The following is a 17,014-nucleotide window of genomic DNA, read 5'->3' as shown; positions in this document are numbered from 1 at the left end:
AAACACCTATTTATGACTTGTTCATGTGAGCAACTTTAAGAGTTTGAACTGTGAATGACTTGCATAAAAATACCTTTACTTTTGGATTGCTATTGATTAACAGCACCATCTGCTGGGGAAGAGCAGCCATTGCGCTTTAAACCTTTAACGGATAAAAAGTCGTTTCACTTTGAAAAGAAACAAGTCCATGTAATGATACCATCAAGTTATCCGGCCAAGATGGTGATTTTCCCTCAGGTAGGAAACTTCCTGATATTAAGTCACAGTTTGCCTCCATAACAGTTCTTACGGATTATATTCAAGAAATTTCTAGTATTATTTTCTGACTTAAATGCTTTGTGAATGGAATATTCAGTCTAAAATGAAACCGACAGCAACTTTAACACTGAAAATGTTTATTAAAGGGTGCTACTGTACACATACTCACAACATTTCATTCACACAAGAAATAGTCTACATTTAAAAAATTCTGCACTGGCAAAAAATAAAAATAAAAATTCAGGAACCGAATACTTGTCAAGGAATCGACACCAGAAGGATCATCTAAGTTAATATCAAGGGACATAATTTGTGTATGGTACATATGAAAAGGGGAGAGGTGCACAGCCTTCATTCACAATGCCAATTAAAGCTAAAAACATTGCTAAAAAAAACAATTACAATTAAAAATAAAACAGATTTTATTCGGTAGACACGAAACATTTGGTCCCAAGAGTCCACGCTGGAGCACAACAGATCAAACTGCAAAGCTGACATCCATCTAGTGTATAAAAGCTTGGAGGTGCTTTTCAGGTCCCAGAAAAGAAAAAAAAATGTAAGTAAAATAAAAGAAATCTTAAGCTAAGAACAAATAGAGTCAACACAAGAGAACCCAGGATGTGACCAATTCAGTTCAAAGCTTGCTTTAATGTTTGAAATTATGGCAAATGTCAATAACCATTTAACATAGAAATCAAAAGATGACTAACAACAACTATTGACACAGGGTTGTCATAGGGATTGGTCACACATTCAAGGTTTACATCTTTTGGCCACAAGGTGGCAGACCCTAATGACAGGCACGAACCCTGGCTTCATTTCACTTGGATACATAGAAGATTGTCAGACTTCAACACACAAAAACCCCAAAACAAACAAACAAAACAAAAACGCTTATTTAAAAGGGGGGAAAAAAATGTGCATAATTGGTTTTACTGTCCTTTGGGTTAGCTGTTGATGTGGTAATGTATATTTGTATAGACCGGTATATTTGAACGTGAAAATAAAACTTTGTTATTAAAAAAAAAAAAAAAACACCCACACACAAGACAAAAAACAACCCACCACCACATTATGAATTACATTATGAAAAAACTGAGTAAATCCATCCTGGCAGGCTTTACAGCAAGACAGATGAGAAACCTATGATATCGAAGTTTTTCCTTTTAAAAGGAAGCGATTATGCAGTCAGGAAAGTGCGGCGGCGACTTCCTGACTTTAAACAATAAAAAAATGTTTCCATCTTTGTGGTGTCAGCTGGGTTCTTAAAAAGAAGAGGTACACCGTTTATAGCAAATTAAAAGTTGTGAACCCACAATGGAACACACTCTGGGTTAACACAGCCTTTACCAACTCTGATTTTCAACACTAACATAATCGTATCCTGTAAGCACTAAAACAATGTGTTAAAATTTTTTTTTTTTTGAAGAAAGTAAAGAATACAAAGACAGAATAGTATAAACTCTCCCCAGTAGCATATCACCCATGTCAACTACAGCTTCTCCTCCTGAATGATGGATCCTTTTTAGTAGTCTGGGCCCGTGTGCTCCAATGAGGCTTGGATGGAGATAACACAGTGTCCAAAATTTGTGTGTGTCATTGCTGGACATGGTAAAAATTGAAGGTTGGGAGTTTAGGATGTGAAAAATGTCTGACTCAAGGTTGTCCCTGCAGTGAAGAGGTCCCGTTTCCTCCTGAGGCGATACACTCACGCACTGACTGCATCCTTCTCCTTCTTGTCACTGTCTTCATGCCAGGTGAGACGTTCCTCATAGAAGGCTATGACAATCTGTGGGCACTTATGATTGGCCTCCTTTGCGAGCACGAGATCAGCCTCATCAGAGTCTTTCCTGGAAAGAGAAAGTTTAAAATTACCGCTTGGGTTTGTGTCTTTGCACAACCAAGATATAATATCTCCATTTTCAAAACACTTGCAACATGCAAATTTTGTCCAACTAGTTAAAATGTAGCATAAGCTTTCACACATTACATTAATTACATGGAGTGCATTTAAATTCCATCTGCTGCAAGTGATTATTAAAATGATAACTTACAAGAAATTAAAAGAAAAAGAAATTTGAACTGTACAGCTTTCTGTGATAAATTAAACTACTACAACTATTATCTGACATTAACCCTTAAACGGGGCTTGACCAAGGATGAACAACAATGTACTACCCTTATCCCTCAAGATAATATGCAATTACATACCATAGGCCAGCTAAGCTATAAATGCTGCTAAAGGCAATTTACAAATAGAAATATCAGAGTGTAAGAAGAATTATGTCAGTACAGCCTGCATACAGCAGAAGAACTGCCTGCATACAGCAAAAGAACTGCCTGCATACAGCAGAAGAACTGCCTGCATACAGCAGAAGAACTGCCTGCATACAGCAGAAGAACTGCCTGCATCTGAATGGTTGTGCATGTAAGAAGATTTCTAACACTAGGTGCATTTATTGATCGATTTCACACAAAAACCAAAGGCAAAATTAAATCAAGACTTTCAGAACCTACCACTTCATAAGAAACATGAGGTCTCCACACGAGTCTGTTGCTCCAATGATCTTCTCCGGCTCAAGTCCTCTCTCAAAGCCGCGTGCGACTAGAATGTCATCCTGAAAGACCCCGAACAAAATTACTTTAGAAATCTGGATTTTGTATTAAACTCTTGAATTTACACCAGCTGTCTTTAAATGTAAACAGTCTCAGTTTCCACACACCTTAGATAAATGTGTTGTGCTACCTTAATGTCAAGTGAAAAAGGAAGCCAAATGCAGCACATTTCAAGTTCTAGACATCCTGCTTCTTCAGCCAAAAATAGTTCTTACCTCTTTTTTCTTCTTGGGCTTACTTCCACCTTCCTCGTCATCATCCGAGCTCCTCTTCTTTGAGCTGCTAGAATCTTTGGAGCGTCCAGAGGCGGCCGTGTTTGATTTGCTGGCCCCACTGCTGGGTGTGGAGGTCCCGCCACTGCTTTTCTTGTAGGTCTTCATGAATTCTGAAATAAGCTCAGGGCAATCCAAATTTTTCTCTGGTTCCCATGTGTTGTGCTTGCTGAGAAAGAGCACAGAACAGAAAAATCAGTGCAGCCTTAATGCACCAGTTTGAATTGGAAACTGCAAGATATGCTAAAAAATTTGATATCTTGCAATGTTTAAAACACTATAATCTAATGTTCCTTTCATGGTCATTACTGTGCTTTAGATGACAGCATCTAGTGTCTAAGAGAGCTGTTCTGTTGTGCACTGGGTGCATCTTGGACCCGAGTGTTAGAATAGCAATCTCCAATAACCTACCTACTCCAAAATGTGACCAACTGTTTACAACATTTAATTTTAATAGAGATTCAAAAGATTTTTGACTATGGGGGCTATGACCGTTGTTAGTACATTTATTTAATTACTTACTCCGAGTATCCCTTCCACTTTAGGAAGAACTCAACCCTTCCTTTCACCACCCTCCTGTCCAGCACTTTTTCCACAACATATTCTTCCTCATCAGAGGATGAAGACTCTTCTCCGCGAGACTTTTTGCCCATGGTAAAGTTTGGTGCTTAACACAACGCGGTTGCAGGTGACACTTCCCTGTTTAGAAAGAACGGAAAAGCTCGCGTTAAAGATATTTGAGTTTTGATCGCTCTCCCACTAGCTCTAGTTAATAAAAAAAAAACGCACCCATTTTTAAAAAGAATAATGGCTACACAGCCACATCACTCCAATCGCAAAGCAGCTACAAATTACAGATCGGTAACACTCTAACATTAGCTAATTAGCCACAGCTAGCAAGATTGTTATCATATTTCAACGAGATGCTTAATATCGTCATCGTTTGTTTAATTGCAACATGCAACGTTAAAAAGACCAACTAAACAGTGCAGCTAAATATCCAGATCGCAATCTACTCGCTAAATCGGCGAAAAGTCGGTCACTGTTACTACAAAAACGTACAAATAGCAAGGACGACGGCTACTAGCTGGATGGCGCTAGCAGCAAAGCAAATGAAAACTTGCTACAGCAGGTAGCCTGCAAGCAACCGCTAAATCGAGCTAAACTACTATGCTATCAAACCATGCGCCCATATCTACAGCGGCATGAAACTGTAAAAAATAGTGTCTTACTCTTCTGGAGGTCCCAACCGTCGATCTGTACCCGTCAAACCCTGTCTTTGTGGAGGAGCGGCGAGGCCAACCTTTCAGCTACTTTAGCAGCTAGCACAACACACACACACATACACACAAAGGTGCTGTGCGCAAAAAAGCGCGCGTTAAAGCGCACAATAACTGACCCGCCCCTCGGTCAGCTGATGATCTTCATATAAAGTGGTTGAATGTGCTTCTATCGTGTTTTTAAGTTTATTCTGTAACAATTTGGAATTTTTTTTATCTTAATACGTGTGCACTCTATATAGAAAATATTTTTCTTTGATAAGAAGGTGTGTATGTTAATGTGGGAGGTAGGGCTATTGCTGTACAAGGCTGCTGTGCTTCCGCCCACAAATCAAAAAAGGAATCATTTACGGTTCGTATGATGTTTAATCTAAAAAACTGACCATCTTCCTTGTGTTTTCCAGGAACATAACTTAGCGAGCTGTGCCCACTGTATGCTTACTGACTTAAAGGCGTTATACACGACAGACTCGATACCTTCTTCAAATTTTCCTTTTCACACACAACAACCGTAATCCATTTTTTCATTGTCGTCATTGCACATCAGGTGATTGGATGTTGGTAATGATTGATTCTATGTGGCCCAATCAAAATTGAATCACTGCGGACGACAAACTGCAGCGGGAATAGCTGCCCAATTGCCGTGCGACAGGGGCGGTACCGTTGCTATTTATTGTACTGTTGAATAGCAGGCTACGCTCGTCTGACGCAGATCTCGGCTCTTCGCAAGTTACACAACACGTCTTCAAGGCTAAATCTGCAACATGTCGAGAGAGAGTGTGAGTACTGGGCTCGGGACTACTGCTCTGTTATTGCATGCGTTGTTTTATGTTAGAGAAGGTAGGAAATATGAAGTTGCTGCATGCTTTTGATTCGTAGTACAGTCTCCGGTTTGGGTCGTAGCTGTATTGAGACGCCGCCATTTTATAGCAGCCAGGCCTCGTGGCCTTTTGTTCCTGCGGGTGAGCTGCAGTGGAAATTTAGGACTTTGAATCAACATTTACGATGGGAAATCACGCTTAAATGCAACACGCATTTAAGTCACGGCTTACTCTGACAAATAAGTACTTAAAATATTTGCCCTATTCGCTGGTCTTTCAGCGGCTTTGCTAACGTTAATGGCGGCGGTGTGTCCCTCCTCCACACGCCCTGAATATAAATAAGGGGAGCAGGGAAGGATGTATGTAGACGGTGAACAGCATTAATTAATACTACTATCACATTAAAGTTGTGGTTGTATTACATTAAAGCCGACATTGGAGAAGCTAATCAGATGTTATTGCATTGCTTTGTCTATTGTATAGGTCCCACGTGAGCCAGAGCAGCTCCGCAAGCTGTTCATCGGAGGCTTGAGCTTCGAGACGACAGACGAAAGCCTGCGTGCTCATTTTGAGCAATGGGGGACTCTTACAGACTGCGTGGTAAGTCGGGTTTCATTAAAGATGTAGTCATGATGTTTCAGTGGTCATGATTTTGCAATAATGTATATAATAATGTATATAATAAAGCATGTTGGTTACTCTATGTATGAGCTAATCCAAAAGCATTTGTCTTTCAGGTCATGAGGGACCCCAACAGCAAGAGATCCAGGGGTTTTGGCTTTGTAACATATTCATCAGTGCAGGAAGTTGATGCTGCCATGTCAGCCCGTCCCCATAAGGTCGATGGAAGAGTGGTAGAACCGAAACGAGCTGTTTCCAGGGAGGTGTGTAACAACTGGATGAGGTGCAATTGTTCTTGCATTCAAAAGGCGCATAGTGATTACAATAACAAATGTCTTTGATTCCAGGACTCAAACCGACCAGGAGCCCACATAACTGTGAAAAAGATCTTTGTTGGAGGCATCAAAGAAGACACAGAGGAGTCACACCTGAGGGATTATTTCCAGCAGTTTGGCAAAATAGAGGTCATTGATATCATGACTGACCGCAACACTGGGAAGAAGAGGGGCTTTGCCTTTGTTACGTTTGACGACCACGATTCAGTTGATCGGATTGTCAGTAAGTGCAGAAGTTGACTTTTTTTTTTCAGACTTTTGATTGTTGGCTGGCTTGTTTACAAAAAATTCTCTCCACAGTCCAGAAATACCACACTATCAACTCTCACAACTGTGAGGTGAGGAAGGCCCTCACAAAGCAGGAAATGCAGAGTGCAGGAATGGGTATGGGAATGAGAGGAGGTCGCAACACTGGTGGCAGGCCCTACGATTACGACCGGGGCTTCAATCAAGGTACGGCTTATTTTGTTGATAGTGGAGTGATTGTTATACTGTGCGATAGCAAACCATATGATTATCTTATTTAGGTGGCAGGGGGCGATATGGAGATGGTCCTTACAATTGCAACGGGGGTGATGGTGGTGAGCATGGTTTTGTCGTGTCTTCCTATTTTCTTTGCTTTTCTTAAATTCCACAGTGTATTTTAAGGCTGTCTTATATTTTTAGGCTATGGAGGCGGACCTGGTGGTCCTGGTGGCTATAATGGAGGTAACCGTGGTTACAATCAGGGCTACAACCAGGGTGGTGGATATGGAGGAAACGGTTATGACAGCAATGGTTATGGTAAGATAATGCCATTACACTGCCTTTTACTAGAATTGTAACTTGCTTGAGGTTGACCAATCCTACAAACTCTGTAATCACAGGCAATTGTGGTGGTGGAGGCGGCGGTGGCGGCGGCAATAACTACAACAACATGGGCCACTACGACCCCCAGGCCTCTAACTTTGGCCCCATGAAGGGCAACTTTGGTGGTGGTGGCGGCGGCAGGAACTTTGGTATGAGTTCCCAGACTTCACAAGTAGATGCTTTTATGTATGCTGAGCTCTTGTTTTGACTTTGTTTTTTGCTTCCAGGTGGATACGGAGGCTCAAACAACAGCGGCTATGGTGGACGTCCAGGACGATTTTAAAATGGCAAAGTGGTAAGAGCTTGAGAGCATGCCTTAAGAGTCTCTTTTTAATGTAAAACAACAGCTTGTGGTGAGCAGGGAATCATTGAGTGCAGATAACCTTTAAACAAATTCACTCTGGATGTCAGGTCACAAAGTCAGTGCACAGTTAACAATGTTGTTCCGTATTGTTCAACAGGACTGAGTACTTAGGAGAGGAGAGCAAGGAGAGGAGAGCAAGCGAAGTGACAGGGCAACTGCAGGTTTACCTCCTAAATCTGCTCAGCCTATGAGTTGTGGCAGGTTACAGCTGCTGCAAGAAGAGATGTACAGTAGATAAATCATGGAGGGCCTTCATTTAAACATTTTGTCTTATGTTTTTCTTTTTTCGTCAATTGTGTTAATGGAAAGCAAGCATTCCAATGAGGTTTTGTGTAGATCTTTAAGTCTGGTTTTTATTTGTAACTGCATCAAATCAAGCTGAAATAAACACCTTTCAGTTTTTTTAACAGTCTCGTTAGCCTTTTCAGTGGTTTTGGGAAAGGGAGGGTTTACTATTAGGTGAAAATGGGTTCAGCCATATACATCACAAGGTGGCCGGGGAAAGTCAATATCGGTGTCTCCTACATGCTGGCTCAGGTCAGTGCATATGCAATACTGGTTAAAGGGCGGGCAAAGAAATGGTGCGCAAATGCCATCATCAGAAAGAGCCCATCACTTTGGTACAAGCTCTGCCCTGATTTCTGCAAAGATCACCTGGAGAATGCTAGCTTACATGCAAAGTCTATGAGGCTAGCCATGGAAGCAAGCTGAGGGAGAGAAGTAGCAAAACCATCGCCAGGATCATTGAAGCAGGGGAGAGTGAGAACAGAGGCCTGAGTCTAGCAGGCAGCAGCTACCAAAAGGCTTAAGTGCTGTTTGTAGGTAAGACCAGACTTCTCAACTACTGATGGTATATCTTGCATTTTGTCATGTAGCTGGTAGTGAGATATGTAGCCCAGTAATAATTTAATCAAGTTTTATGACCATTCTACTATTTGACTTAATTTGGCCTCCAATTGTGCATTGAGGCCCAAACATATTGCATGCTTTGAAATGAGCAAATATTTTGTATTTTTGGGGTATTGTTTTACTTACAGTATTTCTATTTTGTATGTAGGTAAGGTAACGAGACATGGACCCCAAAACCTGGCCTCATTTCTGTGACAATGGTTTTTGCCAGGTACTAACATTACTACTTATAGACACATCTATTTTTTTATTTATTTTTTAATAATACATTTGAATTAATGTAGTTTTCTCTTCTCCCCACAGGTTGGCTGAAAATTCATGCTGGCGCTCAAAATATTTTAAGAAGGCTGCTGTGCAGATTTTATTTTTTTAACTTTTTTTTTTAATAAAGTGTTTGTATAAAAACAAATCTCTGGTTTCATTCATTAAAAGAACATGAACAGTGTCCATTAATACATTTATGTGAAGCTTAACCTCATTCTTATGACAACTTCCTGTGTGACTTGGTCAAAGTCGGTACAATCGGGTCGAATGTTCTCCAGAGTAAGGAAACTACCCAGTTCTTCAGCATGGCTCTCTCTTCTGCATTGTGTGAGGTACCAGATAAATTTTACCATCCGGTGTCTGCTGTAAAGAATATTCATCTGTCGAGTATGGTTGTCCATCTTCATCTCGCAAATGAGAAAATACTTGGGTGTAAAGATCTGTAAGACGACATTTAACGAATGCCAAGCTGCGCTGGAACTCGAGCCTTTCTTGTGCCAGGTGTTCCCTTTGGGCCTGGAGCTGATTCAGTTCTCTTTCAAGGTGAATTATGCTTTCGAGCTTCCTCTTCCTGCAGTTCTGAGCTGCGACCTTGTTCTTCCCCCTTCGTCTAATGTCCCTGACCAGTGCTAGTTGAGCATCTGTCAGAGTATACTGTGTCAGGAGCTCATTGAAGTCATCGACAGGTAGATTGATAATCTTATCCATGGGGAAGGGGATCTTCAAAGCTAAGGCCCGCCGCTCATCTCTGCTCAGGGGAGGGGTAGAGATGCTTCCTTGGGGTTTTATGTACATGTTAAGGTGTGAGCTTCCTCTGCTGGACATTGCAGAATCATTGTATAGGTCACTCAAGGCTGCAGCCGAACCCTGGTGTTTCATTGATCGAGGAGTTGGAGTACTCGGCTGTGGCTGAGATAAAATGGGTTGGGCTGAAAAATAAGCTGGATGTGCACCTGAGTGTAAATATGAGTGAGTATGATTCTGGTAATCCGCTGAGTAATGGAGGTGGGATCTTCTTGTGTGCTCAGTCATGCTGTCTGGTTCGCCATCACTATATGCCATTCCTATGTCTACGCTTTGGTAACCTGGTGCGCCACCAACAGGATTATCTGGAGAGGCCAAAGGTGGACTGGAACCCAGTGACAGACCAGAGTCGGACTCCAGGTCATCACCGGAGCGAGTGTGTGCATTTTGTCCATGTACAGTCCACTGCATGTGCCCACGTAGTCCCTGAGTGAGACACGCATTGGTTCTCCTGTGCCCTTGATTGACACCTGACATATTTGTTTGCTCCCTAAGGGGCACAAAAGATTGCTGTGGGTGAGAGGAGATCGGGAGTATTCTCTGATGGAGCTGAGGTTCAGAGTTTCCATACATTGTTTCTGTGGAGGTGCCTAGACGATGACAGGTAGGCACCTCTTCGGAATAAAATCCATTGTAAGCCTCAGCGGTTCTCAGCTCACAAGCAGCGGGGGGCTCCGAGTGGGGCTGAGCCATCCCATACTCTCCCACAGAAGCCATGGGCTCCATGGTTTGGTACTGTGTTGTCTCATAGGAGTTTTCAGTAGGGACTTCGAACTCCTGTAAGACAAACACCCACTCATGACTGACAGGTTCAAAGATATGTCACACTCACAACAGTGAAATGACTAAAACCAATTAAATTTAAATAAGACCCCATGAGACAATCATTGCCTGTTTTTTTAAAGTTTATCTGGTTTGCTATACAAGAAAGTTTGCCCCCACTTCAACCTACCACCCATAGAATATGAAGGGCTCTTAAAGATGTGATCAGGTTCCACCTGGAAACAGAACGGCTATTGTGCAGTACAGGCGGCCACTAGCAATACACAGCATGCCCCCTTTCACAATCCTCCTATCCTGCCATCACTCAAATAGACCATTGTTGCCCATCTCACCTGGATGTATATTAGTTTTTCAACAAGTGTCACATGAAATTTGTTCAAACAAAGATATTCTGTCATCTATGAATCACATTAGTCCTACTTTCAACTAGACACAGAGAATAACGTCCGTGTGTTACAATGAGAAAAGATGCACACTTGTTCCTGTAGTGAGAGGGTTATTATTTATTTTCTTAACCCACGGAGTTGCAGTGGGATCCTTATATTGCTTGCTATGCCACTGACTACAACACAGCCTCAACAAAATATATTTTCCTTCCTCGGAGCTAAACAGCTGGCAGAGGATTTTTTTCATTGAAGCAGCACTTTCTCCAAATATACCTTTGGTGACTGTGGCCAAAGAGCTCAATTTGAATTCATCTTTCCACAGCACTTGTTTTAAGAACAACTCTGGCTTTTCCAGATGTTGCTCTGTACATTATAGACACTGAGTTGAGACATTGTGATGAGGTTGCAGGTAATGCTTCCTTCCTGATGATTCTGCAAAGGCACTTTTTCAAACACTGTAAGTGTAATGCTGCACCACCACTCCTTCAACAGCTAAGCTTGCACCCTCTTCAGAGTCATACGGGAATTTTGTACTCAATAGAAGAGGCGTTCTAGCAGAAAGTTTTCACTTTCTTTTTTATTGCTCTACCTGTCACAGCTACTGTAAATCCCTAAACACAGCTGTGGGCTTGACTTCCTCTGACATCTTTGTAGCTATCTGCTTGTAGACACTTAATAGCCCATACTGTTACAGCTTGAGCTTGTATCAGCTACAGCTTAACAAATAAGTGAACCTGACTGTTCAGCTATTTTGGTCTTTTCTTGAGTTCAGATATCTCATCAGGTTCTTTTCACTTTAAACAACCAATTAATAAGAGAAGATAATCAAAGCAAAATAATGTGAGAGTTTCTGTTATATCATGTTCTCATTTTGTTCTCGTTTATTTATTTATTTATTTATTCAGTGACTGGTTTATTAAAATTAAACCCGAAACTCCATGATAATGTAACATAAAGAGTTGTGATGATGAAATCTACATCCGCAATGGGTAAAGTAAAATTTAGCATTGTTTTCTGCAGTGCTCCCAGTGTATTTGGTGCTATAGTTACCTGCAGCTCTGTGATGGCCATCAGCTCCTGCCAAGCCACATCCATCTCTGTGTCTTGAGGAGCTCCATGAGATCTCACTCCAGGGAAATTAGTTGGCATGGGCACTCCCCCACACAACTTGCCTGATGTGGCTGCTACCTTTTAGAAAAATAAGAATTTCTGATTTGTTTTGTGGATTTAAAAAAAATTATATTTATATGGACGTATCTATTTTACATGTTGAGGTTTGTGTTTTCATGCCTTGTAGACAGACCTACCTCACAGGGTCTCCTCAGAGGGAGAACATAGTTGGCTGTGGAACACATTCAGGAGACGCTTTTGTTGCAAAAATTCAACCTGGCAGAGAAAGACAAGAGCATGTCATGAAAAAAATATTACACTGAAAAAGAAGGAAATTCAGAAAAAATCACCAACAACGCATTTACTCCATTGACTCGTGTGTACAGGCGAACCGTTTAGTCACACCACTCCTTCAAACACAAATTCCTGATGAGTCTTTAGCACATTACACATATGTGCTAAACAGACGACTGTTGGGGTGTTGTAAAGGTTCTGTTGGGCTACATAAAAGGTTCAGTTCAGTTGAGATGACTCCTCCCATCAGCTGTCTCAGGGTGCAGCTATGCCTACTGCTGATAAGACAATCTGCGGGAAAACAGCGTGCTCTATAAGAGTAACGGGGGCCTGGTGGCAGCTTTGGAAATGTTGGTGCAGGGCTAACATGTTTCCAGTAATGGTTCTCTCAACTCTTTTAATTAGGCTAGACAGCATTGTGGTCATTTTTTATGTTTCATAGCTGTTTGCTCAGTCATTCAAAACCCAGTTAGGGTTCTGAATGGGACATCACTTCTGTCAGACCACTATAGTCTCTATCTGTTGAATGAGACTTTTTATATAACAATCTTTATCTGTGCTGACCCTGTTTAAAACACAAATACTGAAATTATAGTGGGAATATTCCTTGACATTGTGGTTGATGACTTAAGGCTTTTTTTGTGGGCGAAAATTATGATAATCATCTTATTTCATCCATGCGGTTGAAAGGTCATTTTTATGAATAAAAATAAGTATTTTTGAGCAAGCAGCAGTTTTTTCATCAATTAAAGAATGACATGAGATCCATTTGTCATCCTCATATCCTTATAGAAAGTGGTCAGGAAATTATACTACTAATTAAAATTAAATAATTTAAAATGAAAAAGTTAGGCTGTGTCTGAGGTTCCGCAGATCACAGTTTATTTCTTTTAGATATAGCCTTCGAAGGATCTGCAATTCCCTGCATTAAATAATTTTACTTAGATAGTCCAAATGTGATATAATCTCATAGTTTTCTTCATCTGCTGGACTTTTCTTCATTTTCCATTTTTTATTTGAATGAAACATCTAATATAATGTTTCTGACCTTCAAAATCAAACCACATGCATTTAACATGCAAAAAAAAAAAAATGTTTGGAGAGTCTGAGTAAGTCTGTTTGCAATTGCGTAAATGTCCTGCAACATGGAATTATAAGTATCGTATTCTGCTTTATCCAGTCCTCTGTTGGTGGTGAGTTGCTTAAGGCTCCTTCATGTACAGAAGGAGTTTAAATTCAAGATTAAGAACTAAATGAAAAGCAAAAGTATTATCTAAAATGTCAAAAACATAAAATCTAATAAAGAAAAACCTTTATTTTACTGTAAATGTATTCTTTATTGCTTCAATGAATGTTAGTTTTACCATTAATGCAATACACTCATAGCACTTTTTTATGTTAGGCTTTTTATAAATCGCAAAAAATATAAGTAGGAAAATTACAGCCTCCAAACGTCGCTATTAAAAAGCTTTAAAAAAGCAAAGTCTAAAAAAGCAACAAAAGGAAGATATGAATGAACTTACCTGAGCAACATTCTCTGCGACTTCAGCTGGTGATGAGTTTAAAAAAATCTGATGTGAAGAACAATCCTGGAATTACAGGCAAGAAAAGTACTGAGTGCTGCTGTCGCGGTGTTACTCACTTTTAACAGATCACAAGAAGTAAAACACATGAGGCCTCCCGCTCTATCTCTTATTCAACTGTGAGTCTCTCTTTCTGTTCAGCTACACATACAGCCACCGGCATAAATGGGATGGCTCAGTGCAGACAAACGCAATCTTCCTGTAAAGCACCCACACCACAATTTTTTGCACTCTTGTATCCTTAATAGCACACTTGCACCCCAACCTCCAAATTTCCCTTTTGCCCACATGACAAACCACAAACCAACAGTCTGGCACATAACACGGCAATCATTCTGTCAGTCCACAGTGAAGTAGGTAGATGTTTACAAATATATATCTAAACAATGTAAGCAATTCTGATTCTAATTGTGTAATGACAATACACATAAAAGGATCCGATTAAACAACTAAATGTGAGAGAAAAACTAGCCGTATGATTATCTCTGTCCCGGCCAAACCGTACAAGAACAATGTCCTTTCAAATCCTCCCAAAGGAAAGGTATGAGGAGTGTGATGTGGAGCACCTGGAGTCAGAGCCGGCTTTGCAGTGAGGGCCCTGTTAAAGCAGGGGTGGGCTTGAAGGCAGGATTGAGACTTAGTTTAGCAGAGATGGAATGCACACCCTCCAACAGGTAAGAAAGACTACATTGTTCCTCTATCTGGCAGAGCAACTGCCAAGGGAGAGAGAGGAGCCGGGGGAGAATGGAGGGGAGCGTGTCTTACATAGCAAGTGACCATTACAATCCTTAACAAAAAATCCCCTCATTGCCCTGATCTGCAGCGCCGTGAACAGTGAATTCACAAAGGCTGTGTGTTATAGAGAAACTGCCCCATTGTGCAAAACTTTTCACACAATTCCCGATGATAGAGATGCATATTTATCGTGTTGTAGAGTAATTCATATTTATTGTGTTGTAGTGTGTGTACAGCACTGGCAGCCTCACAGTGACAATGATGATTTTGGAACCAATCTGGGCCATATTAAATATTTGGCATCTTTCTTCCTCTGTTGCAGACCCCTTGCCGCGTACATTGTGTACAACACAATGGTTAGATTCACTCGTTCATCGATGGCACCAAATCACTTGAAGCTGTTATTTCAGCTTCTGTGTCAGACGCATATGTTAATACTTTGTATAGGATTCAAGTATTTGTTAAAGCAAGCAGAAGTAAACACATGCTTGGAGAACTGCTCGCAGAATTTCTCAGAAATGTGACTCTGAAAACCGATGTCACAGTCATTTCTTTCCTCGAACTGTAGTCGCTGAATTAACTTGTTAAACAGAAAGCGGGAAAACACACACGCACGCATGCACATGCACACACACGCATGCATGCACACGCACGTCTATCTATCATCGTACTAAACATTTTAAATGAAAATGAAAATTTTACACATCTGCACAAACATCCAGAGAAAAGTTGTAAATGTGATGATAGCTACGTTTGAGTTAATTAATGTAACATTAAATATACACTGATGGGCTACAGTTACAAATTTCATTCAGCTGTACATTCACAAGCTTTGGGAACATGGATGGTTTTGTATGGCCCAATATAATATCACATCCCACTGAGACATAAATCACAGTGTTTTCTCATTGTTCTAAGATGGAAAAACTAGGTGGCTGACTAAGTCAAGAAAGGTGAATGTCTACCAGGAATCAAAGAAGGGACTTCCCAACCCAAGTTCCTAGCACCCAGCCCCTGACTCAACCACTGCCACAGCATGCCAAAGAGCACCCTGTTATTACTGCAACCACAGTGGTTTTGAATCTGGACACAGTTCCCAGGTCAACGCCCACATTCCCTGTTTGTGTTTGTTTGCTTCAATTAGTCTTTGACATCTCTGCTTTCCAGCTTGCCTGAACCTTTCATGGCTGTCAGAGTTTACTTATTGTGTAGCTCAGTTCTCCAAACAACTGTGCTTAAAAAACAGGCCAGAGGTGCTGGCTGGGAACTGCCCACAGTTGAGTCGCTCAGGCTTAGATTTGCTTCATGTGTGTTATGTTTTGTATTGACGCTAATCTGAAATGATTTGTCTGCTGTTCTTTCCGTGGTCGTTAAAATGTTCATTAAAAATTAAGGATTTGTGGTATCTCTGGTTTTGTTGTAGTATTCAGAAAGCTTTAGCAAACATGAGTGGGAAAAACCGCCTCATGACCAAAAAAAAAAAAAAAAATGGATGTGTGCAATGGGTTGTGGTACCAAAAGGGGAATATTTTTGGAGTCAGTTTCTGGGAAGGGAAAAAAATAGAGAGGGCAGTTTAAGTTTTTTTCTTTTTTTATATTGATTGAGAAAAAACTAAAAAGCTAAAAATTACAAAAGGGGTGACATGTATCAGGTAATGTGCGCAGCCGTTAGTGGGGATATGCAGATCGGTATCTGACTGAAAATGCAACCCATGTTATAGGACGTTGTTACACAGGTATCGCTGATACCGACGTGGCAGACAGAATGAAAAAATGTGCATGAAAGTTGAAAGATTAATAATCGTTTTGGAAATTAACTGGAAGCGCAATGGTCTGTCGTTCACACAGCATCAGTAGCTCTGTTTGTCACGATGGTCACACATTACCAGACATAAGAAAGAGAAAATGAGGAACCTGAACATGCAGCATCATTCTTCTGAATGTCTCAATAGTGCCTGTGCTTATCTCAAGATGTTCAGATAAAGATAATGTTTTGCAACAGCAGTATTGCGTTGCCTGATTATTTATTGAGAGCCCCTTTTATTTTTGTGCAAGCGTGTTTCTCAAAAAAAAAGTTGACATGCCCTGTACAGTGTGAACTAACAGCGAATGCAATGAGTTGCAGTTTTTGTACACATCTATATTTGACTGAAAACGTTACAAAAACGACATAGTTTCAAGTACTAAACCCGAGAAATGTTACTGCTGAAGAATACAAAGCAACGCTTTTCCAAAAATATCTCGACGGGGCCATGTATACACTGGTGTTGCATCACCGGGTCTCTTCAAGAGATTCTTCAAGCTCTTGGGAACGGAGGGGATGAATTGCTTTTCTATTCTTACTTCATATATGATTCCATTTGCTCAATTGCTTGGAGCCTCCTTTGTGTTATTCTTTGTTTAATAATACAGTAAGTATTTTATGTGCCATGTATGGACAAGCAGGCCAGTTTAGCAACTGTACTCTTTTACTATGGAGCCATGCTTTTGTAATAGTTGCTGAATGTGATTTGGCATTGTCTTGCTGAAATAAACAAGATGTACCTGAAAAACGGAGCTGCACTGGCGGTATATGTTTCTCCAAAACCTACATATATCTATTTGAACTGTGTGCTGATAACAGGCAGAAAGAACATGGTGCACATCGGTGTTTCTGGATTTTTTTTATTTATTTTTTTGAATGGTAGTATGTTAACTTCCATTTTTGGATGCACAACAAGCTGACTTTAC

The 17,014-nt window shown here is 40.6% G+C and overlaps 3 protein-coding genes across 8 annotated transcripts; 1 reads left to right on the top strand and 2 right to left on the bottom strand.

The window, feature by feature from the left end:
• Positions 1–378: 378 nt before the first annotated feature.
• On the bottom strand, positions 379–4,524 carry cbx5 (chromobox homolog 5 (HP1 alpha homolog, Drosophila)). Its single transcript, XM_005914713.3, has 5 exons — positions 4,379–4,524; positions 3,669–3,845; positions 3,090–3,315; positions 2,776–2,876; positions 379–2,108 (listed from the first exon to the last, which is right to left on the bottom strand). Exons 2-5 carry the CDS (start codon positions 3,797–3,799, stop codon positions 1,967–1,969), a joined length of 600 nt encoding a protein of 199 aa, XP_005914775.1. The 5' UTR covers positions 3,800–3,845; positions 4,379–4,524; the 3' UTR covers positions 379–1,966.
• Positions 4,525–5,068: 544 nt separating this feature from the next.
• Positions 5,069–8,734, top strand: hnrnpa1b (heterogeneous nuclear ribonucleoprotein A1b). Of its 3 annotated transcripts, none has more exons than XR_006055260.1 (11): positions 5,069–5,205; positions 5,731–5,847; positions 5,985–6,131; positions 6,216–6,426; positions 6,504–6,656; positions 6,731–6,784; positions 6,870–6,986; positions 7,070–7,201; positions 7,280–7,347; positions 8,474–8,536; positions 8,629–8,734. XR_006055260.1 is itself a non-coding variant. In XM_014339049.2 (10 exons), exons 1-9 carry the CDS (start codon positions 5,191–5,193, stop codon positions 7,333–7,335), a joined length of 1,002 nt encoding a protein of 333 aa, XP_014194535.1. In that variant the 5' UTR covers positions 5,069–5,190; the 3' UTR covers positions 7,336–7,347; positions 7,514–7,823. The 3 variants fall into 3 exon arrangements, 1 of the variants encoding a protein (XP_014194535.1); XR_006055259.1 differs by having other exon boundaries at positions 8,470–8,536; XM_014339049.2 differs by lacking the exons at positions 8,474–8,536; positions 8,629–8,734 and adding an exon at positions 7,514–7,823.
• Positions 6,456–13,944, bottom strand: nfe2 (nuclear factor, erythroid 2). 4 transcript variants are annotated; one of them, XM_005914717.3, is made up of 4 exons: positions 13,490–13,944; positions 11,870–11,948; positions 11,613–11,750; positions 6,456–10,170 (listed from the first exon to the last, which is right to left on the bottom strand). In XM_005914717.3, exons 2-4 carry the CDS (start codon positions 11,915–11,917, stop codon positions 8,890–8,892), a joined length of 1,467 nt encoding a protein of 488 aa, XP_005914779.1. In that variant the 5' UTR covers positions 11,918–11,948; positions 13,490–13,944; the 3' UTR covers positions 6,456–8,889. The 4 variants fall into 4 exon arrangements, with proteins under 4 accessions (XP_005914779.1, XP_005914778.1, XP_042083450.1 ...); XM_005914716.3 differs by lacking the exon at positions 13,490–13,944 and adding an exon at positions 12,038–13,272; XM_042227516.1 differs by lacking the exon at positions 13,490–13,944 and adding an exon at positions 12,065–13,272.
• Between the last annotated feature and the right edge of the window lie 3,070 nt (positions 13,945–17,014).

Source organism: Haplochromis burtoni, unplaced genomic scaffold, assembly GCF_018398535.1.
Source record: "Haplochromis burtoni strain Fernald_Lab_line unplaced genomic scaffold, NCSU_Asbu1 Contig_9, whole genome shotgun sequence".
In the NCBI taxonomy this organism is placed as follows: Eukaryota; Metazoa; Chordata; class Actinopteri; order Cichliformes; family Cichlidae; genus Haplochromis; species Haplochromis burtoni.
Note: the sequence above shows the minus strand (reverse complement) of the source record. Positions and strands in the feature narration are given on the sequence as shown.